Source organism: Pavona decussata, unplaced genomic scaffold (genome assembly GCF_977016875.1).
Source record: "Pavona decussata unplaced genomic scaffold, jaPavDecu1.1 SCAFFOLD_94, whole genome shotgun sequence".
In the NCBI taxonomy this organism is placed as follows: Eukaryota; Metazoa; Cnidaria; class Anthozoa; order Scleractinia; family Agariciidae; genus Pavona; species Pavona decussata.
The window spans coordinates 637,209-660,630 of NW_028145511.1; the positions used below are offsets into that span (position 1 = coordinate 637,209).

General features: G+C 37.6%; 2 protein-coding genes across 2 annotated transcripts; both read right to left on the reverse strand.

The window, feature by feature from the left end:
- Nucleotides 1-1,697: 1,697 nt before the first annotated feature.
- LOC146473240 (dynein axonemal assembly factor 10-like) lies at nucleotides 1,698-10,036 on the reverse strand. Its single transcript, XM_085118463.1, has 9 exons — nucleotides 9,809-10,036; nucleotides 8,683-8,783; nucleotides 7,096-7,226; nucleotides 6,345-6,446; nucleotides 5,587-5,702; nucleotides 4,228-4,362; nucleotides 3,888-3,985; nucleotides 2,939-3,071; nucleotides 1,698-1,910 (listed from the first exon to the last, which is right to left on the reverse strand). The coding sequence occupies exons 1-9, from the start codon at nucleotides 9,980-9,982 to the stop codon at nucleotides 1,836-1,838; spliced, it is 1,065 nt and encodes a 354-aa protein (XP_084974589.1). The 5' UTR covers nucleotides 9,983-10,036; the 3' UTR covers nucleotides 1,698-1,835.
- A 3,973-nt stretch (nucleotides 10,037-14,009) lies between these two features.
- Nucleotides 14,010-22,908, reverse strand: LOC146473241 (calmodulin-alpha-like). Its single transcript, XM_085118464.1, has 6 exons — nucleotides 22,769-22,908; nucleotides 22,494-22,527; nucleotides 22,205-22,348; nucleotides 16,959-17,085; nucleotides 15,744-15,859; nucleotides 14,010-14,613 (listed from the first exon to the last, which is right to left on the reverse strand). The coding sequence occupies exons 1-6, from the start codon at nucleotides 22,769-22,771 to the stop codon at nucleotides 14,540-14,542; spliced, it is 498 nt and encodes a 165-aa protein (XP_084974590.1). The 5' UTR covers nucleotides 22,772-22,908; the 3' UTR covers nucleotides 14,010-14,539.
- Nucleotides 22,909-23,422: the final 514 nt, after the last annotated feature.

The following is a 23,422-nucleotide window of genomic DNA, read 5'->3' on the forward strand; positions in this document are numbered from 1 at the left end:
GTTACTAAGGATACGTGTACTTTGCGTGTTGGTCGCTCGTGTTTCCACGCAATTAGCAGTGCTGTTGCGTCATGTGTTTTTCACTGAGATTGCTATTTTTAGTTTGAAATGACGTGGCCAAAAAATGTTTCACTCCAATGATCTGAACATTTCTGAAAGAACTGAACTGGGCGAGCTGTGCATGCCAAATGACACAGCGGACCATTAAGCCAAAAAAAATGTAAGTTTTATTTCCAAAACAATAGGGTTAAATTGATGATTGAATAAAAATACCAAAAATCCAAAATCTTACAGAACTTTTGCCAAAGAGGGTAAAATTTTTTCAGGCCTCCATTTTTATCATTTTCCTACAAGTTCCTTTCTGGAGTGCGTGAAAATCATTCACCCACTAGTCGGCACAAGAGGGAAACATACGTCATATGTGGGATCTGTGTAATTTGTGGACATGGATATATACGATTATTGTGCCGCTCGCTGAAACACACATCTATTATTTGGATATAAAATTGTTTCAATATTTTATAGTGAACTCCCTTCTTGCCGACACCCTCGGGACCTCGAGTTAGTGTCCTTAATAGTGAGAGTCCAAAATAGCGGGAATTTATTTCAGTCAAACGTCCGTAATTTATTTTTGCCAGGGATTTAACTGCTGTCCATGTTGTCTGTAATAGCGAGGTGTCCGCAAGGCGAGAGTTGACTGTACATGGCATTGTCATTTGAAACAAAAAGAAAGTAAAGATGTCCCATTTATTGACTTGTTAATCCTATGCAGCCAAACAACAGAAAATGTCTTGAGCTGTCAGCTATTAAAATAATTAGGCCTCTGACAGTTGATGGTTCAAGTGACATTTTCAATCTCCAGGAAACCCACTAAAGCTGAAATGGTTTACAACCGGAGAAAGCACTTCAAAACAGTCATGCACTGGCGGGAATGATAATTTTATTATTAACAGCTGGGCAGATAGAAGATTCAAATGAGAAATTAAGCATGGAGCTTGAAAGAAATGTTTTTCTAATTTTAAAATTTGATTGGTCTAGACAACATGGTATGTTACATGTAAAGTGGTCCCATTTGAGTGTCATAAAACCAAACCCATTGTAATAATCGCTCTAACCAATCAGAAGTGATGTAAAAGCATGGGAAAATGCCCCTACAGGAACTCCAACATCAAAGTGACGGGGTGATCATCAGAAATTTGGAAAAGAACCCCTAAAAGATACCAGAGCTCTGTTTTGTGGGCGTGGTCCGAACAATTTTTTACCCCTAAGAGCGAGGCATGAATGTTTTTCGGCTCAATACCCCTAAAAGGTACCACCATACCTCTGACGGAAGTCATTTTAGAGTTTAGCACCCTAAGGGGTACCTGTGAAGCCACAAATTTTAACCCCTACAAGATATAATGATCACCCCCGCCACTGGCTCTTTGGCCAGTGCTTTGTCACCAAGAGAGACATAATCTGGGGGAATTGAACAAAATTAAATTATAGATATACAATATGTTTTATCCAAACCCTTTCACAGGTCAAAAGTTCTTTGAAGTGCTGCACGGAATAGTGATTTTGACATATTTTCACATACTTTGTAGTCTAGGGTCACTACTAGACCATTAATTTTATGTTTCCTCCTGTTTAACTTGTGAGCTCATCAGCAAAACATTAAATAGCAATGCATACATACTCCAAAGGTAGTGACATGAGAGTCAATAAAATTGAAAGTCCTTGTAATGTTTTAAGAAGAAAGGTTTTTATATAAAAGTACACCTATTTACATAATAATTTACGACATTCATGTTTTAAATAAAAAATATCTCGCACACATTAAGCACTGTCAGATGTCACACATTCTTGAGCTTGGTAACAATGATTACTCTTAAACTCTGATCCAGTGCGGTGCACACACAAAGACCCTCCTGAAAACAATTCAAACAGATGAAAGGTTAGAGGAATAATGTGAAGGAAGGGGACAGAGACTTCCTTCATCCTTCATTCCTAGTTCTCCACCCTGCCAGGGTGATCTCAGACTACTCCTTGGGCTCAAAATTTCTATCTTAAAATACCATGATATAAAGTTGCATTTTTTTTTTTTTTGAAATCTTGTCATAATTTTTTAATCCTTATTTCTACACTTGTAAATCCCTTTCTAACCCCACCCTTCCCCTTCTCTCTTTTCCCACCTCCTATGGTAGACTCCCCCCCTCCCTCCCCCTTGTCATTTCCTTCATATTTCCCACCTAGAGTCGCCCCCCCCCCCCCCCCTCCGGTAAAATCTTACACTGAGGACCTTCAGTGAAATTCCTCCATGGCTTCAATACTCTGTATCAGGGGGAAGGTCATTTGTAGGGGATTTCATTGAAAGCAATACAGTGTTTTAAATGAGAATCCAAGGATGTGATTTCATGTTGCCTATAGTTCATGAATAAAACTGCATGAAACTGGTGCCTTCATTGTTTGCTATTTAAATGGAAAATTTGGCCTAGACTACATTATGACACTCATGACTTTTTTCAAAAATCATTTCTTAATTTCATGGTGTTTTCAGGCCTGGAAATAAATTTTCAAATATTATTTATAACTTTAATTACCAACTTTCTATGACTGTGTAAACATTGTTAGAACTAACAGTAAAATTTCTATTAACCAACCCTCTCAGGAACAGGTTTTGTAGTAGTAGGCAACATATACAACCGGAGAAATAGGCAGAATAGAGCTATGAGTCCAAAGGTGTCTTAGTGTGAACTAAGTGGCAATTATTGTCTGTTCTGTAGGTAGCAAAATCACCAGCTACTGGTACATTTTAAAAGGGCTGAATAACATCAGAGACAAACAGTAATTTACTGGTTCTGCCACATAATTAATAATGGAAATAATACATTATACATGTGTACATCTCATAGACTTGTTACAAGACAGCGGCTTATTAAGCCGGCATGATACTGACCTTGTCTGGACTCCAATCAAAAGATGTAATTGGCTGGGTGGACAAATTAGCATTTTGTAGCAAGGACACAGAACCGATAACACCCATTTCCAAATCATTTGCATCCTTCTTCACTCTCTGGTCAGGGTATGAGCTAAGGTAATAAAACAGCAAGACAAAAAGAAAATACCATACATGTACATGTACAGTACTGTACTGTAGTTGTGTTTACATGTAGTTATTAAATGAGCATTGGTTTACAAAAAATAAATCAGGGTCTCCGTTACATGAGTTAGAAGAATCCATATAACCTCCCCAACACAAGTCAGATGCTCTTACCACTGTGTTATATGTACATGAAGACTCTTGACGTGAACTTCCATAAAATTCTAAAAAGACTAAAGCCCTGCAGTGGACTGAAATTAATTCAAACAACTCTTTTTTTTTTTGTTGTGGGGGTGGGGGGGGGGGGTGGGGGTAGAGGGGGACTTGTTATCAGGGTATGCTTCTTAGTGGAAAGAGATTTGCAGTTTCAAAATTGATTGGATTTGACAGTAATTAAAAGCTTGAAATACTAAAGCTTGCAGCTTAAAACAGCAAACCTTAATGGCCATGACCTAATATTCAGAAACACTTATTGTCTGACAAATTTGAGTGCCTCAGATTGTTTTTAAGGGGTGGGAGGGAGGGTATGTTTCAAAGGGGGTCCCAGAGGGTCATTTTTTTAATCTCTGAAATATTCTCAATCCTGGCTTCCAGCTGTTTTACTTTGATCTCAAGTCTTGCAGTACATCTGGATTGATCACTGATATGTGACACACATCTTCACCACTACTCTCTACTGCCTGCTAGTAGTGTCAAAAGCACCCTTTGCAAGTGGTAATGTTATCTCATAAACATGACAATTCAAGTTCAGTTGTCTGTCTGTTGATCAGCAGCCAAGACAGGAAAAATATTAATGAGCACTTACTATTTCCAGAGATTTAGGGATCCAGCGCCACCGCAGGTCATAAAAACTTCACGGTTTTGCGGCAGATGTCTGGCGCACCAAACAGTTGACTTGTGAGCCTGTCAAGGGAAAATAATTTGGAAACTACAAGTATCAATAAAAGTTATTAACAACAATACAGAGGTATACAGTCATACAGTACATACATTTAATGCTGGAAATAGGGGATTACTTGTTTCCTTCTTGTAACAGTAATTATTATTTTTCCATAGTTTTCATGCCTACTTTAATCAAATGAAATAATAAGCCAAGCATTGCTTTGCCCAGAATTGTTTCCCTTTTGTAAATTGCATCTGTTTACCTTTTCAGAGAGTGACGCAAATCCTTTCTCTGGATGTTGTGTTCTTACATCAAACACATGAAATTTAGATTCTAATGTGGTAGCTACCAGTTTGTTCATCATGATGTCTTTTCTGTCAAACTCTACACCACAGACCTACAAATCACAAACCAAATTTAATACTTATAGATGTACATCTGAAAGAAATAATAGAAACTGTAGACCCTCACAGTTATAAAGCCTGAAAAGAAATCAGGCTTGAACGGGATTCGAACCCATGACCTCTGCGATACCAGAGCAGTGCTCTACCAACAGTCTGGAAACTGGTCATATTGTGAGTTCTGTACATGTACCCATGGAGGATGAATAAATAAATATGGATATAATATTATGAAACAAATGTTTGAACTAAGGGTGAAAGATATCTTGTTTTTCATGTTCGTTGTTCCCCCACTCTTTTTTCCTTCTGTTACTGTACATTGTATGGCAAAAAAATGTAAAAATGATAATAATAACAATGATGATGATGATCATCATCATCATCATCATCATCATCATCATCATTATTATTATATTTGTTATTATTATTATTATTATAATGGCAGTAAAAGCTTCTGGATGCCCAGATATCCTAAACAATGATTGGGCGGCCAGCAGTAGCCAATCAATGCAATGAACAAAGTCCTTACAATTAAAATCCCACCTCCTAATCATAAAGATCCTAGTAATTAAATTCTAAAACTATTCGCTATCTATAAAATCCTCAATCTAAATACTAAAACTTCTGTTCCTCGCGATGGAAATGTTGTAGGTTAAAATGAATACCAGGTTAAAATGATTTCAACCTAGCTTGATTTGTATTTTCCTTTTGTTTCAGATGTAAATTACCCAACCTTAACAAAGGAAAATACAAATCAACCTAGGTTGAAAATCATCTTAACCTGGATTCATTTTAACCTACAACAGAAACACTTAGAAAAAGTATAATAAAACGCCTAATGTCCATTATTTCAAAAGCTTAAAGCCCCTCGCAATATTGAGTGAGCTCGTGATGACTGACTTCTGTATCTGCAGAGCTATTGTGTCGCTTTTATCTCCCACTAGCTCTTTAAGTGCCTTCCTGATTATTATTATTATTATTATTATTATTATTATTATTATTGTTATTATTATTATTATCCAATCACTATAAACAGCAATGTTTAATTAATGTACAAGTAAAAGTTATACACAAAAAATTATTGTCATGTATAGACTGAAATTTTTGCAATCTTATCAATTCCAAACAAATCTGATCTGAATAATGCACGGTCTGATAACTTTCTTTTTTTAAAAGTACAAACTAGTAAATAATTTTGCAAACAATAGAAGGTCATGTACCCCATTCTTGATATTAGTTCCCCATCTAATAGCCATCTTTTTCAGGTCAAACATCTTGATATCTCCATTATCGTATCCTGCTACAACAATTCGTTCCTCTGCATCGTATGCGTCACCTGCCACATGTCACATGAAACAAAACAAGAAACAAAATAGTTACTAGACTTCTTTTAACAAAACGGAATGCATGAAGAAGATTGAAATCAGTATGTATGTTGAGGTTCAATTTTTTTTTTGGTTTTACCCTGTAAAATTTTCAAACCAGTTTGATTTTTATTTCCCTTTGTCTCAGATTAGGCAAAATTAAACTAGTCTGAAAAATTTTAAACTAGAACATATACATGTACATAATTATTATACGAGTATATACACTTGATTGCAAAAACGTTGACACCTAAAAAGCATAAACCGTGAACGATGAGACCCAACAGCTTTATTTGTATAAGTGCAGTAAATTTATTTTCATAATATTCTATTCTCTTGCGACGGTTGATATCCAAAATTAGTTGCACATGGTGAATGATGGAAACTGTCCAAGCTTTCCTTAAAGTGTCAAGTTGGCCAACAAGGGCCAATTTTTAAACACTACCCACAAATCCGTTGGGTCTCAACGTTCATGGTTTATACTTTTTAGGTGTCAACGTTTTTGCACTCAAGTGTATTAATAGCGCCAAAATGTATCCATACCTATTTCTCCATAGAAAAACACTTTTTCTAAAACTCCCACCCTTCTGGATATTCCAGTTTAGCAATCTTACCAAATGCCACACACCAGCAGTCACGTCCCTCCTGGCCTTCAGCTGGTGCCATGTTAGCAACAGGTTTGTCCTTCTGACGAGGATCCCAAACTTTTACAGACCCTGACAAGTGACAACAATCCACTTAAAACACTCATTCAAGTTACAAATTTAGCAAAGTGCTTTAATTTGTTTGCTAAAATTAAACGTGAGTTTTTATTGAAAGTTAACATCAAAATTTAATATTACTTAACGAATCATGTCAACAAAGTAGAGAATGTGCTGTGAGTCAATTTTAACCTTGGTTCAATTAATTTGTTATCGTCCTTTGTTTCACAAAACCAGCTTGAGCATCTTACAGTCAATCCAAGTCATGCATGACCAGTATTTCCAAGAATGAAATGAACATTTGAATTCCTCTTTGTAATGTCCGACACGTGAATGGAATGTTAAACATTTCTCTGGAAATCTTTTTCGCAAAAGATGCATTTAACTGAAAAATTAGATTCAAATTACTTTGGGAAACATAAAAATTGTTATTCTTGAAATACTTATTGCTGTAACGTAAAGAAAAATTCAAAGCTTTATACTGTCAATAAACTAGGTAAATTTCTACAGTCCACCCTGAAATATTGTTGGCGATGTTCAAAACTGACATGTAAATTTCAAAACTCCATTCAAAATATTTCAAAAACACCGGTCCCACATAACGTCACTGGATTGACTGTAAAAGCTGAACAGCCTTCTAGTGCGGCCTGTATATGTAGTTTACCATCTCTACTAGCAGTGACAATCTCTGGAGCTCCTTCACCAATACCCAGGCCCCCAACACCATCTATAGCATTCACTATCTGTGAATGTGCTTTCACTGAGTACACTGGCCTCTCTGTGTTTTCAAGATTCCTGAAAGATGAATTACAGAACAAAGAAAAACTCATGCATGGTTAAAAAAAATAATAATAATAATAATAAAATAACAGGTTCTTTATATATACACCTTATGTCTTCATTATAGTGAGGTTTAAAATTGACCAAAACTCATGCAAAATTGGGTAGTTAAATGTTTAAACAGGAAGTTCTGGAGGTATAAAAGGGACCAGACCTGGTTTTTCTCACCTTCAGTTGTCAATCAACCAGGCCATCAGAACGTAAACAACTGATAAACAACATGCATCTTTTTCTAAGGCCCCCCATCGATAAAATTGGCGTAGTTTTCAGAATAAACGCTGTTAAGTTGCTATGGTGATATTATGAAATTTCGAGCATATTTTTTCAGAGGACGCTTGAGTCAACAACTTGCCACCACTGCCAGAACCTCATGTAAATCTTCATGTCACTTCCCACAAAGGTATGAACAGAAGGAGGAGCTTGCCCTTGTATAGCAGAACTTCTTGTTTAGCAGAATTCTCACAACATTCAATGGTATCTCCCCCCCCCCCCCCCCCCTTCCCACAACAAAAACTAAAAAAATCACACAATCTAAGGTTAGAAATCAAATTTTGTTGTGTACTGAAAAATTAGTATCCTCCACCCCAGGAGGTTTCGGTCGGACATCTTGGCTCAACTGTGGGCTGATCTTATGGGAATGGATAACCCCAATGAAATGTGGTTGAAATGGAACGTTTTGTTCTTAGAAGTGTGTGATTTGCGTGCTCCACTCCACACTAAATACGTTCGGGCTTCTAAAAGTCCATGGATTACTCCTGAGCTTAAGAATTTGAAGTATCGGAGAGGTCGTCTTAAAATTAAGGCTTGGGGGACGGGCGATCCAAATGATTGGAATAATTTTAAGAAGTTGCGTAATGAAGTGAACAATGCGATCGAGAATGTAAAAAAGTCCTAAATAAATAATTATTATAAAACTTTTGATGCTCACAATGGACATTCGCACAAGACATGGGAAACTATCAATGAGGTGACACACCACAAATTGGATAAAGCTGTAATTAACGAGCTTCAGAGCTCCATGGAACGAGAATAACAAATTCGACCGAAATCGCTGAGGGTTTTAATAAATTTTTCACACAAATTGGTCCCGAACTGTCCAGGGATATTTAAGAAGTGGGCACCTCTTTCGATGAATATATTTACCAAACCAGCAATTGATTTAGTTTCCAGCGTGGGACTCAATTGCACGTTTTGTCCCACCTAAATAAATCATGCAAGAGAAAGACTACAGGCCTCGATTCTGTGTCAGCAAGACTTCTAAGAGAACGTCCGGATTTAATTTCCGGGTCACTTGCTCTGATTGGGTTGTTGTCTTTTAGTCACTTTCAAACTCTGAGAAGCTGGGCATGTTCAGTTGTCCACTGTTTAAGACAGCCCTGATTAAAATATGAATGAAAATCAATTTACAAACCATATCATCATCTTTCCCTCAAAGTCGCCAGTTGCTAGATATCTCTGCTGTAAGCTTGATGCTCCAAATGTACCACATTTTAGTGCCGTCCTTTTTTCGTCCTATCAGTTGAATGGTAAGGAATAATTATTATTTATCATGCAAACAAATAAAGTCATGAGCAATGATAGTATTGGGCTAAATATAAGATTGAGTGAAGCAGTAATTACCTGTATCTACACACATCCCTAGACTATGAATTATGGTATGTTATACATGCAGGTCACAAAAAAGACTACAAGCTTGGAACTTTAGAGGAAGGCTATTATCTAGCTAATGAGCATTACATTTCTGTGAATAGTTTTCGCGGCGGTCAAGTTGGAGGTACAGAAAATAAAAAATCTTTGCATGAAAATATAATTATCCTCCAAAGGAAAATCATTTTGAATAGGCCTTATCATGGTTTTCGACGCCATTTTGACGGGTAGGCAAACAGGCTTGAAATAACAGTGTTTGTATAGAAATCAAATGTCAAATAATTTTCAGAAAACATCGCTTCTGAAAAATTCATGAATTGGAAACTTTTGGCACTAGGAAAAGGATTTTAAGAACAAAATTGGAGGGATCTAGCTGTGACAGAAAGCGTCCAGTCGCGTTTTGAACTTTCCATACATTTCCCTGTATTTTTTCCCCCGAACTATTTTTAGTAGCAGCTCACGGCTGGTTCGCTATACAGACAAATGTATGGAAAGTTCAAAACACGACTGGACGCTTTCTGTCACAGCTACATCCCTCCAATTTTGTTCTTAAAATCTTTTTCCTAGTGCCAAAAGTTTCCAATTCATGAATTTTTCAGAAGCGATGTTTTATGAAAATTATTTGACATCGGATTTCTATACAAACACTGTTATTTCAAGCCTGTTTGTCTACCCGTCAAAATGGCGTCGAAAACCGTGATAAGGCCTATTGTTGTTTTGTACCTCCAATATGGCTGCCGTGAAAAACTCTCTATACAATTCGACATGGGTTTCAAAAACATACGGCACGCTGGACTTTGATTCCGAAAAACAAAAGCGAATCAAAAAGTTACAAAATAACGGCAAACAAATGATAACTACCCTAGATCATCATGATCATGTATACTCACATTCTTCACAAGATTGACGGCGCCCTTCGAGACCTCGTAGATTTGCAATGCGCCGGTCCCACGGGCATGGTTTCCTAGCACAACAAATCTTGCACTGCAAGGTATCCATCTTGCATCAAACAGCGTAAAATCTAAAGGCTTATGAACATGCTCAATAATTTTAGGCTTGTCCATCCTTCCAACAGTAAACTCTGGGTGGCAAAATGTCCTAGGCGTTCTTTTCTAAAAGACTGCGCATGGCTAATGAGCATTCATTTTTCACGTTAACCGCTGTACAATTATCCTCTCTTTCTCCTTCAAAAATTTTTCCGGACGGCTTTTTTATTTCGATCAAAAAAAAAGCTCGTCAAGTTTATTTCCCGTTTCTCTTAAATCATCAGTCCAAAGATAGACAACAGTATTTTTTTTAATCACTCTAAAATAACTGAGTTGACTTTTCAAGCCCTTCTATCCTCGGATACCCAGTAGTCTCCTTCGCAGCCGTTTTTATTGTCGTCACGCAACGCTCCTCCCCACTAACGGCTGCTAAACTTCGAACCACATTCTTTTCCCGTTGTTGACCAATCACAACTTCGCTCCCATATTCTGGAGCCAGTTGTGCCAAAACCACTTGTCCAATCACAGCTCGCGTTTTATTCGGTGACCGCGTGGTATTGATTTGTACAACGCGACTCCTGCAGTTCGCTACAACGGTACCTTAGCTCTGCTTAATGATTTTCATCATGAAGGGAAAAACTCAAACATGTTGAATGGAGGTTTTCTTAGTGGGGAGGAGCGTTGCGTGACGACACTAAAAACGGCTGCGAGGGAGACTAGATACCCAGAGGTTGCCAGTCGGAAGGAAGTCGGAAGGCGGAGCCGGGAAATGGTGCCAGTTCGTCGCTCCATACCATTTCCCCTAGCCTCCCTCGCAGACGCTCTTTTGGCTCGTCACGCAATCTTTCGTCTTGGAGGAAAGATTGCGTGACGAGCCAAAAGAGCGTCTGTGAAAGGGAGGCTACATTCTCTCCCCCCCCCCCCCCCCCCGACAACTGACTGCCGCTGGTTTACGAGGAATTGTGGGTTGCACTATTGGGACCTATTGGTGAGATTGGTGGACTGGTAACGCGAAAAAAAAGCGTTTCTTGATTCCAGATTCCAGATTTTAAAACAGTGCCGATTTGTAAGTTGAGTTTTTGCTCTGGGTTTTTGCGGCTTTCTCTGTGTAACCACGATGTAGAGAAATGCCACAGATCAGAGCCACGTGTTCGTGACAATGGTTAAGGCCCGTTTAAATGGTTTCAACATTCGTTCAACAAAAGTTGAACGGATGTTGGGCAAATGAAATGTTGGATGAACCGAGTGATCAAACGGTTTCAAGGCCATTCCAGAATAGTTCGTCCACACAGAATAGAATTCAAGATAGCAATGTTAGTTCACAAATGTATCTATGGCGTCGCACCACAGTATCTTTTAGACTTGATAAAAATCAATGACAGCTCGCGGTACCAGTTGAGATCACACCGGGGCATACTTCTAATGGATAACACCTATAGAACAAAAAAGACACTAGGGGATAGGGCGTTTGAAAATGTCGCGCCCAAAGTATGGAACCGACTCCCTTTGGAAATCAGACAATGCCAATCATTGAATACTTTTAAAGTTTTACTAAAGACACATCTTTTTAAATTAGCTTTTTATTAGTTCTCTTATTAACTCATATTTTAATTTTTGTTGTGTTTTTTTTTTTTTCCGGAGATTGTAAATTATTATTGTTGTTATTATTTAGATTAGCCATTCATTACTTTATATTAAGATTTTGTAATGCGCACTCGATCATATCTAGCATGTTAGACTGCGCAATATAAGAAATAAACATTATTATTATTATTATCATTCACAAAGGAAATGTTGAATCGATATTCAATGAAAGTTTTAGAATTTAAATTTGATTCAACACACTTTCAACAAGCTTTCAACAATGTTGAACGACCTGTTCAAATGCCCCTGGTTCAACAACTATGTTGAACGCATGTTGAAGCAAATGTTCAAACCATTTAAACGGGCCTTTAGGTTGGTTGGATGCTTGTAGGTCTCGAAGATGTTCGTCAGTAAAGTGCATTTTATGCAATAGTTAATTGCTTGGCGGAGAGGGGTGCAAAACCGCACGATCAGTGATTTTAATAGATCACTTGGGTCCCAAGTATTTTTTCCTTTTTTTTTTTTGGCGGGGGTGAGGGGAGGGGTGATTTCAGTAGCTCATGCTAAGATCCACTTTTCCCGCATAATCATAAGAAGGTGTCAAAATACTCCACATGTATCTAAAGCACAGGTTGTGTGGGCCGCTTGGCGACAAGTGTGATATTTTACTTTTGCTTTAAACGTTAACTAATTCCAGTTCCGCCGAGGATGTATTCCCTAGGGGTTGCTACTCTAACGTGACGCACAGGATAACTATCGTGACAGTCACGCACGGTTCCATGCACTGTGTGCCACCCGACAATTTGGTGCAGGCCGCAAAGTGACTTAGGGCAGGTTTCAAAAGTTGCTCTGAGCAATTTTGCTTTATTTTTTGTTGTTATATTTACAATGCCTTTTTACTGGCTTTCAGTTAAGACAAAGTTTATATGTTACATGGAACAGACTGAGTTTTTGTTATAAATAATAGTAAATAAATAGCTAGCCTCTGTACACGAACTTAGACATTTTGAAATAAATGAACTATTTGACAATCCAGAAAGCTCGGTCTACTCTAGAAATCTTTTAAAAGTCTTGGAAAAAATTAAGAATTAAGTCTTTTGTTGCGCGGCTTTCCTTCTGCGACGGTACCTACTAATACAGAGGTACTTTTGCGCAGTTTATTACTATGCGAGAAAAGCACATCTTAACAAGGACTATTGAAATCCAAAAAGAAAGCTGGGAGTAACCACGCATTTTTTCAGAGATAATTAAGAAACGATAATTCTAAAAAGTGCTAAAATACAAAGCAATGTATGGCATTTTTTATCAAAGTAAAGCTTTATTATCTCTGAAAAATGCATGGTTACCCCTAATTTTTTTTAAAAACCAAGAGCACTTGCTAAGTTCTGCTTTCTCTGCATAGTTTTAAGCCGCGCAAAAATATCCCTGTATTAGTAGCCACCACCCATAGGAAACCCAAGAATCTCAATATAAAAACACAAAATTCCTGTTTTGTTAGCCAATTAACTGACCCACAACTTCATCTCTCATAAAAAGAGAATTAACTCATGCTATGCACGTATAACATACTGTACTATTAATTGAAGAATTCGAACAGTTTTAAGATAACTATCGCCCCGACTTTCATTTCCAGTGGGAAACCTTGCTTGAACTGTTGAATCTTGTAATCAATCAAATCAAAGTTCTTTAGCAGTTTACTTCACCTGCATTACTTTCCTATTACAGTTCGACGCGCCTTACCGCGACCACCCAACAAACCTTTTTTTTACGAGTTAGCACTTGTAAAAAAAAAAAAAAGTTTGTTAGGTGGCCACGGTAAGGCGTGTCGCACTGTAAATTGCCGTTCAAGATGATAAAAGAGGAGTTTGTGGATGGAAACTGGGCTAAATAGAAAACCTGCTTTTAAAAAAATGGATAATCTAACAAATGAACTTATCTCTTAACTAAACACTGTGATTTGTTGTTAAATTCTCTATAATTAATCATATGCTACAGTCTATATTTACATATTTACAAGACCGTCTTCCACTGACTCACCAATTGAGTGCTTTCTCCTTACTAAAAAAGATGCATTTTGTAAGACTGTCATACGCTTCTCCTATCTACATTAAGCTAAATTTCTTTAAACAAATTGGTAGTTTTTGATAGACTGTCATTTCGGAGTCCGTTGGAAAATGAGTTCCATTCTAAAACTTTCTTACGAAAATTAAAAAAAAATTAATGTAACTGCGTGGATGACAATGTATCGCCATTTAAAAGAGTTTTACAAGGCTTTCTGTGCTTTAAGAAAGAGACGTTCACTCAGAATAGCCTGCATAACAGGCGCTTATTGATCCGATCGAGCAGGAAGAGAGAGACAGTAAGCGCGAAGCGCGACTCGTGAGCGCGGAGCGCGAAACGAGAGGGAGAGAAAAATATTCTCTCCCCCTCGTCTCGCGCTCTGCGCTCGCGAGTCGCGCTTCGCGCTTAATGTCTCCCTTCCCGCTCGGCTCAGTAAGTGTCTGTTATGCAGGCTAACTCAAAAAGGCAAAATGGTTGCCACGCAGTTAACGTTCCTACAATAACAGTAGCACACTAAAATGACTGGAAGAGAAACAAACAACTTGGAAGTGCTTAAAAATGGGTTTTAAATCATTTCAATTAGCGAATTTTAAAACGATTTTTTTTTTCTGAAAAGTCTAGTCGCCATCGGAAATGGAAGTTAAGATAGTTAAGATTTGTTTGTCTTTGTTTTGTTTAACGCGAACTCGGAGCGTCGACCTATACCCACGCTGCGCTGACCAATTAAATTAAACACGCCGATTTCTTAGCCAATCAGAAGCAAAGCCACAACCCGGTCGTCACTGACGTTACTCGATTTTTCCCGCGCTTATTACCGGTTGCAAACCAGGACGACTGATCTGCGAGAACTGATTGGTTCATTGCACTATAGCGCATTTTGATTGGTTAGCTGTGGCAAAACTGGTTTTCGCTCATGACAGTCGTTCAAAAACTGCTCTTCAATAAAATATACATTTTAAATGAGTTTCAATCAGTTCAGTGATCGATAAACTACTTAGTAGCCAACAGATACTGAGGGGGTCCCTCTGGATTCTTGTCAATGTTCGATACCATATGTACAAATTCTGTGGAGAGACGAAGAAAAAACTTTTAACATGGTCACTGCGATGCTATGTATTGTGGTATTAAAATATTGAGAACACAGTTAGCAGGGCCTTGTGAGTTTTCAATGTTAGCTATTGTCCCACAAAGCCATGAATTTCGCATGCGCAGAAGACAATAAGCCTACGCTCAATGGAAGAGATAGCGGAATAACCAGCGCCCGTTGCTTTAACTGTTCAAAGGATATCGCTTTTTTATCTGTTTTGGATCGAAGAGGCGTATTTAAAGTTGTTGGGTTTTTGCGTCCGGATTCATTTAGCCAACTTTTAAAAAATAAGGTCTGTGCTAACAATTATTTTTAGAATACAAAAGCCCATTTTTGGACAAAAATAGGTAGGAAGCTTCATGAAATCTTCCCTTGGTCTTCTGGGGGCCCAGTTGTTCAAAGCCCGATTAACTTAATCCCCGATTAAAGTGAACTTTTACTCGACTTCAATTACTAATAAATAAAGATTCTTCCAAAGATTTTTGTCTGTAAGTTATGACTTACGACTTTTCTTTACTATTAGCCCAAAAGTAGTTTTTAAAAACATTTTTAACGAGCGAGATAAGGGTATAGAGATTTTCAGTTTGGTCTGAAATAGCATGAAGTTTAGAATGAACAGGCATCGACGTGAAACAGGTGTGAGGTATTAGTGTGGAAAAGGTGCTTAAGGATTCGAGCTACCCTGAGGATTTCACTAGCAGAAACAACAATCCAATTGCACAAACGTCTACTATGTGGGAAAAGCAGCTTTTAGCAAGGGCTATTGGAATCCAAAAAGAAAATTGGGGGTAACCACGCATTTTTTAGAAATAATTAAGCAATAATATTTCTAAAAAGCGCCAAAATATAAAGCAGTGTATAGCAGTTTTTCCTAAATTGAAGCTTTTAAAATTACCTCTGAAAAATGCATGGTTACCCCCAATTATTTTGGGATACCAAGAGTACTTGCTAGATTCTGCTTTCTCCGCATAGTTTTAAACCGCGCAAAAATATTCCTGTTTTAGTGAGCACTACCCCATTCTCGTCTCCAGCCCGTAGGAAACTCAAGTATCTCGAGATGTGCATAACGTATACGCAGTAACAAAAGTAGGCACCGTCCTTAAATACCTTCAAAGTCTATAAATCCATCTCCATCGAGATCAGCTTCCCTCATCATTTCACTGACTTCTTCCTCCGTCAACTTTTCTCCCAAACTTGTCATCACATTTCTAAGTTCCATCGGGCTGAAATTTACAGACAAACAGTTTAATAAATTTTACTGTTAACTATAAATTAAAGTAACATTTATTTTGCGCGGAAAGTATAACTTGTGTAAAGGGATATTTGTCCGTGCACTGAGATTATCCGCGCAGAAAGAAGCGAACCGTTTTTTTTTGTTTTCCTTTTTTTTTAGGGCAAAGTTCGAGGAAATTAAACTGTGAGCAGTTCTATCTAGAGATGGGGTTGATTTGGATTTATGGCTTGCTGCATCGGCTCTAGATTACTATTTCTTTCCAGCGTGGTGAAATCGTATTGTAATTTCGCTTTTTGTAGTTGTCTACTGGCAGCAAATTAAATGCGGAAAACACGAGAGAATAAACTTATGAGCGATCAGTTCACCAACTGCGTCACTCGTACTTATCCGCATCCAAATAAGAGTCACGTTTAGCTTCGTACGTGTACGTATGAAAAATTCATCTCGCTTAATTTGTAGCCCTTGTGGTGTCAATTGCTGATTAGCTCGACAACTTTCATGACTGCATGATCTTATACTATAAAGTACAACTTGTGACCGCATTTCAGCTTAATTTGAGAAGCTCCATCCGTAAAATAAAAAAAACTTTTGAACAAATGTCTCGCCAATGAAGATAAACTTTTGATACGGGAATTGCAAAACGTCTCATTGGAGATGTTATAGTTTATCCACACAGGAACACAACTGGCCGCCGAGAAAATCAGACAAAACGTCCGGCTTGCGTGTAGCCAGGCAGAGCTGCAGGGGCCCTAACCCAGGAGCGTTCTAAAGGTTTTCGGATCGAGGGCACGCTTGGGAACAACTTTGCGAGGCGCTCACCGGCCCCTGATTCCCATGACCCCGTACGTTAACAAGAAACCTTTCCATGTTTCTTGCGCGCGTAACTTAAAGTTTTTTCTTGCCATTATTTGAGGTGCGTGGCTAAGGAGGTTCGAATGTGGTTAATAACTGGAATGACTAGCATCGTTCTATCTAGAGGAGATACTGCCAAACATGTATAGCTGTTGGTCGTTTTGGACACAGCCAGAACATAAAATTCCCTAATCACAGATAAGTGACTTCATATAAGCTTCACTATAACCTCTCACCTTATCTGCCCGTCTCCATTTCTGTCAAATACCCGAAATGCTTCACGCATTTCACTGTCCACGTCTCGGGACATCATTTGTTTCTTCATCATCAACAAAAATTCCTCAAAGTCCACTTCACCGTTTCCTAAATATCGAAGATAATAAATAGGAGGTCGCATACGAAAAAAATCTAATCTAAGGTCTTAAATAAACGATCATGTCAATCCAATCAGGCGTCTTTATACTCGAGAAAACCCTCCCCAGAGCTACCCTGGGAGAGGTAACTTTAATTTCAGCTATTTATTCAAACAGTTCTACCAACGTTTAGAATACACGAGAATCTCAAACCCTTTCTCGCATGGGCCGGGACAACTCGGAGGTTGGAGGGAGGGGGGGGGGGGTTAGGGGAGAACTGTATCGCTTTGATAGGTAGGCCCAACTTATAACGTGCCTCGTATGGCATTAAGTTCTTTTCTCCTTTTATTAAAAATAACCTTATAGTATGTGTTTTACGGGCGTTGCTCATTAACTTCCAAGATTTTAAACATTGACAGCTTTGATTAAACAAATTAATTAGCATAGGCATTGCATACCACACGTTTAACAAGTGGATTAAGTTAAATTTAATTTGCTTTTACAAACGAGTAAATTAACATCAGCGCATTTAATTTTGATTTTAACTATTTTCAAATTAGGTGTGAGTTTTGATGCTATTTTAAGTCAACACTTTACTTTTACGTAAAGGATGAAGGTGACTGCCGAGTAGTTGCATTGTCTCCAATGTAAACAAAATGCAAAGAAAACTATTTAGGAAAAATCAATGCCACCGTCAGACTAAGTTTAAATACAAAGCACGCGAATCTAAATATTGCAGAGGTCGCGATGCCTTTCGATTCACGTGCATATTTTTGCGGATCACTACCTCTGCAATATTTAAATCCGCTTGCTTTGTATTTAAGCTTAGCCTGGCGATGGCATAGATTTTGCTGAAAAAAACATCTTTCTCTTTTGTTGTTTTCGGCTTTTTGTATTTTGTCTACATTGGAGACAATGTAAAATACTCGGAATCACTACTGAAATTATCAGCGTGAATTTTAAATGATTTTTAACACTCCAGGCGTTAATTAGGTTCTAAATTCCTGACTTCGTATTTAACGTTTATGAACTTGCTTTATGTCTGTGGCGACTCTTCGTCTACATAGTTGATGGGTTTTATTATTCTGACTCATACATTATTCCGTCTGACGCTCTGTGCTCTCATTCAACTGAAATATTATTGTTGAACAATTAACTATTTTAATCCGATTTTTTTTCAGCGTTAGTTGAGCCAAAGTTAAACAAAGATTACAATTCGAATAAAAAAAACGGAACATCTATCGAAATCAGTCAAATGACTAAGTATGGTCTTGGCGAAATGGAATTAAAACGTATCATTTTTCGCTCAGGTCGTTAACCATGACCGTTAATTGCGATTCTTTGTTTAAAGCTTGTGTCACCTATTTTTAGTGTCCCTATGAATAGCCAAAAAACGTATTTGTTTCAATGGAATCTTTAAAATAATGGGTGACTTTTGTTAACAATAACCCAACTAGTGCACAGAAACTACTACTAATTATAATTCGCTGCGTATGGTTAGGATGGAAGCGGATTGCAACTTGAAAAAGTTGGCCAACTTTTCGAAGTTCTTCCTGTGTATTTTAGAGAAGTCGGTGAAAACTCATTTTAGTTCGTTCTTCCAAGGAGAAAAACCTTAATATTTTCTTCCCGGTGCATGTTGCAAGAGCAATTTCATGTTACAAACCAGGTTTTTTGTTAAATATTTGAGCAGCTTTTACCTGAAATACAGCAAATTCGACTGTATTCACACAAAATTTGCGGTCAAGACCATGTACACAAGCAAACGTTGTGCGAAAAGTTATCGAACTGTGCTATATGTGGGCAACGATCTGTTGCAGTGGAATATTTTGGTCAAAAGGTCTTTTCGAGCCTTTAATTAACGCCTCAAGCTGAATTCGGATTAAATTGCGCAGGAAAACAAGAGCTTTCTTTAGCAAAACATCACCTCAAATTTTTGCTACAATGAAAATTAATTCCTTTTGTCTTCGGAGGCAAACATGTAATTAAAAGCGTAAAATATGGCCTGATCTAAGCGGCATTTTTTCAAAGCCAAAAGCAGCTCGGAAAAACGAGAAATAAAATATTCCATTTCCTAAACTGATTCAGTTTCAGCCAATTAAAATTTCAACTTTTGAAAGAAAACACCAGCACAGGTTGACAAGTAACCTAAAATAGCAAAACCAGTAAATTGTTTTTAGCTTGCATCGAAGCATCTGCAAGGCAGCTGGGTAGCCTTTCATACTCATCAGGCATTGTGCACTGCGCTGAAAACGTTTGCAAAAATTTAACCCGTGATCAGGCTTTGTGCGGTTTTGTTTTCGCTGCGTAAACCGTTCCGGCGGAAAACGGTATTTCGCGCGAAGGATCTAGGAATACATGAGAGGAAATAGTAGCGCAACCTCGTTCCCAGGAAGGTTCCCAGGGTCATGAGTGTTTCTTATTTCTGGGAACGAGGTTGATTGGGCGTGATCGCAGGTTAGCGAAAAAAATACAAAATTTCAGGATTGATAGCTTTGCCTCTATAAACAAGTTGTAACGCCCAAAACGTTTAGGAATTCTCCCAATTTCCAGGCACTGTTTTTAGCAGAAGCTCTCCACGCAACACCTAAAAACACTAGCTATGTTGTGGTCTATTATAAAACTTGCCAAATGTCCCAACAAGAATTTCTTCAACTTGTTCAAGATGGACAATTTATGTTCATGCATCTTTTTAAAACATAAATCGGTGTTGGATAATTTTATGGCCTTTGGTGTACTATAGTGACACCACCTTTTTAAATTTTCATGCAAAATCAACCCTGTCAAAAAATTAATCATGCTTATCGAAGCTTCTGAAGACTACTGAGGGAAACTTCATCTTACGTGCTCAGAGCACAAAATTTCTGCGGCTCTGTAAAACGAGTTCTGAACAGGAACATTGATCAGCCCTTCTATGAACAGCTGTACCGGGATTGTACAATTCCACCTAGATGTTATATATAGTCCGTATAACATTTGCAGTTGTAGCAAACCGCATCCATTTTTTCTGATGTTTACACTCGGTATCCAACGCTTCACCGTGAAGCCACTTCTTAACTTGCATGAAACTAAAAATGCTCATTTTCAGGATCGATGCCGGGCAAACTGTGTTGTCCAAGCTAAATCAAAATCATTTAACATTTTTAAAATAAAATAAAATAAAAACATCGAGGTTTTGTATCGAAAGTTATAATTATATCGCCGACAAACACAGAATGTTTTGGTTTTAACCAGGTGAACGTGATCCACCTGCTCAAAGAAAAAAAGATGTAGTCAGTCCACTCTTTCTCAGTGGCGCTTATATATGTTTATTTTGTCGTGCAAATCTCCTTTTCCTGACTGCAAGAAAAAAACACAGAAATTTTGCTCTGGAAGATGGACCTGAAATTTAACATAGAAATTATAATATTGGATTCACCCCATAAACGTGCAACATTTTTTTTTTTTTTTTGAACGATTATTAAAACGTCAAAGAAAGTTATCAAAGTTGGAAACGTGATGGCAGAGAAGCACGTATCCACGAATCATGATAATTTTAATATTTTAGATTATCATCAGAAAACTGCACTGACGTCTATATTCCGTAGGTAAAAGTAGTATCGAGTAAAGATCCTCTTTGAAAGAAAAAAAAAGAAACGAAAAACCCCCAAGGTAACGTCGAAATTTTCGAAAATTTGATGCAATGCATTAAGAACATTTCCAAAGCAGCGACGCGATTAGAAACAGCGTGCATATTTGCCAACGGGTTGGATTCAGTCCGGCTCAAAAAGTAACTTTACTTCAAATTTAATGAACAGCTACGCTGTCTCCTTGTACACAAGTCAGAGAAGTCGAAATATGACGATAAAAAACGAAAGGTTTGCGGTCGGTTAAGTCTTATCCGGCCTACCTCAATAAGACCATGATCAGCGATTGTGTTTATGAATAACACTTTAGAATTGAACTAAAACCAGGATGGATTAAGAAAATTACAAAGCGATTATTTTTATTTACAATGCGATTATTTTTTATTTGCCAGTTCGATGCCCCGATGAAATGAATAAGGTGAAAAACTTTTCAATTTTTGGCTGTTTCAAACGGCAAACCTCGACATTAGCAATTTCCGTTCAATGCTAATATATTTTCATTTCGAAATTATGGTGTTTACTTGAGGTATTTTTTGTTATTGTTTGAAATTTCGAGGTTACGGCGAAAGTACACAACCTAAAATGGATTTCGTCGCGTTTTGGTCCTTTTTACGATTTTCAGAGTAAAAAGCTCGTTTTTTTAGTTTTGTAAATAGCCAACAGCAATTTTAGCAGTAACGGAAATGGAATTTTCGAAGGTGACTCAAGAAGAAAGGAAAAAACATGAAATGGAGATTGATTGTTTTTAAGTGTCTTCTCCGCAATTTAAATTAAAGCCACCAAAATATGAGGTACTGAAAAACCAAAAAAAATTAAATTCTATAGAAGAACGTTCGCAAAGCGATCAGTAAAGCTTTCGTTATGCTAATCAGGGAATCGTCAAGTGGAAAGTGAAAAATGAAATGACATTAAGTCATCAATTTTCTCTTAAGTACGAAATGTTCATCACTTCTATAGTTAATGAATCTACAATAAAGTTCCTTGATAAAAAGCCGTGTGCAACACTATCAGAAATAACTTCGAAATTGCTTGTTGGTAGAAGTCTCAATCATTTTTGTTTTTATTAGTTCGCCAGGTAGGGTAATTGACTTTTGCATATATTTCTGGTTTTTAAGGCAAACAAACCGGAAATAATGGCGATGTCAAAAAAAGATCGCAAATGTAAGCAAAATAACCACCGTTGAAGCTATTACTGAAAAGCGAAACCACTGCATTTGGCGAGAAGATGTAAAATAAAAAAATATATGTATAGATATACATATAAATTGTAACATTTATATTTTGTACATATTAATACATTTGCAGTAAACACATGCAATTCTTGCTTGAGGCGAATTTTAAATATGCCTATAGTGATTCTTTGTATTTTAATTTTGCCCTGAAAATTCGAAAATTGCTTGACATTCGTATAGGTTAAATTTCGGCGAACTAGCAATTAAGTTAAGGACTATTGGACAGCTTCTAGCAAACGTAACATTAAAAGCAAAATACAACTCAAATTACCATCCACATCGACTTCTTGAATCATTTGCTTAAGCTCGCTCTGTGTAGGGTTCTGCCCTAAAGACTTCATTACCACCTCTAGTTCGTCATTGGAGATAGTTCCGCTGCCATCTTTGTCGAAAAGCGAAAACGCTTCGCGCAACTCTATACCAAGGAAGAAAATTTAGCGAAAAATGTCATTTAGAAACTTAATGCCATGCAGATTGTTGAGGTCAAAATAGAACTGTAGCGGTTACAAGAAGAAATTACGTCTGACAGGACTATATGCATAATAAGCTTAGTAGCTTACCGTGAATTTGCTCCTCCGTCAGTTGGCGCTCGGCCTACGAACAAAATACCACAAAATTGAAATTGAGGACGAATGCTTCAACGAATAAACCGAGGTACACCTCCAAGGAAACAAAATAATTCACACATGGCTTTTGAGTAGTCTTGTCTGGTTCTGTTTTGACGCTTCGACGCGAGGAATAGAAACATTTCAAAGCGACGCGTGCTGTAATCATTCGAGCATAGAGGTAGCTATATCTCGTAAAGCCACAGCCGTCGCTCGCAAAATACACTTACCATGGTTTTCACTCTTTGGTGAGGGAGAACTTCAGACCTTGAGGTTCACACAAGTTCCTCGGTTGGCTCCTGATAAACAACTGCAGTTGCAGCAATCAATACACTACTCAAAATCGCATAAATTTTCAATGTTTTCTGTTGCTCTGACGTCATAGTGTTTTGTATGGTCGCCGCGAAAACCCCAGTTCGAGCTAATTTTCATTTTGAACCACAATAACATCAGCTCACACCTGCACTAAAATAGAATAAGTACATTTGATTGGATGCAGAGTTAAGACAAGGTGTACATTGTCATAACAAATTGCAACAGCAGCGTTTCTGATGATCGTTTTGGGTTTCAGTCTTTTTGCTTGAGGCTTTAGAATTCTCACCAGATTCACCGCTTAGGTGCTTTCCGCATCTTTAAAAGCTGGCAGAGTTTTCATAACACTAGGTGATTTATTTAACGTACTGTGGAATCAAAACAATGAGCGAGGATTATACAAAATCTTAGGAATGAATTATTTTGTTTAAATATTGGTCCTTTACAGAGTGCTATCGATAAACGGCTTGACTGTTCCTGTAAGAACGGTGCGATTATGAGCGAAATTACACTGAGAGATTAAGCCATTCATTTCGGCATTATCGGTTCTTGCTAAACACATAATCTTTGGC

What these genes read in the sequence shown, in the direction of transcription:
- LOC146473240 (XM_085118463.1), bottom strand. Translation starts at nt 9,982, where the DNA reads ATGGACAAGCCTAAAATTATTGAGCATGTTCATAAGCCTTTAGATTTT. An exon ending in GAGGGAAAGATGATGATATG is followed by an intron (nt 7,227 to 8,682) that starts GTTTGTAAATTG and finishes TTCATCTTTCAG; the next exon opens with GAATCTTGAAAACACAGAGA. An exon ending in GAACTAATATCAAGAATGGG is followed by an intron (nt 4,363 to 5,586) that starts GTACATGACCTT and finishes TGTGATTTGTAG; the next exon opens with GTCTGTGGTGTAGAGTTTGA.
- LOC146473241 (XM_085118464.1), bottom strand. An exon ending in TCAAGAAGTCGATGTGGATG is followed by an intron (nt 17,086 to 22,204) that starts GTAATTTGAGTT and finishes TTCGATATTTAG; the next exon opens with GAAACGGTGAAGTGGACTTT. An exon ending in AATGGAGACGGGCAGATAAG is followed by an intron (nt 15,860 to 16,958) that starts GTGAGAGGTTAT and finishes TGTAAATTTCAG; the next exon opens with CCCGATGGAACTTAGAAATG.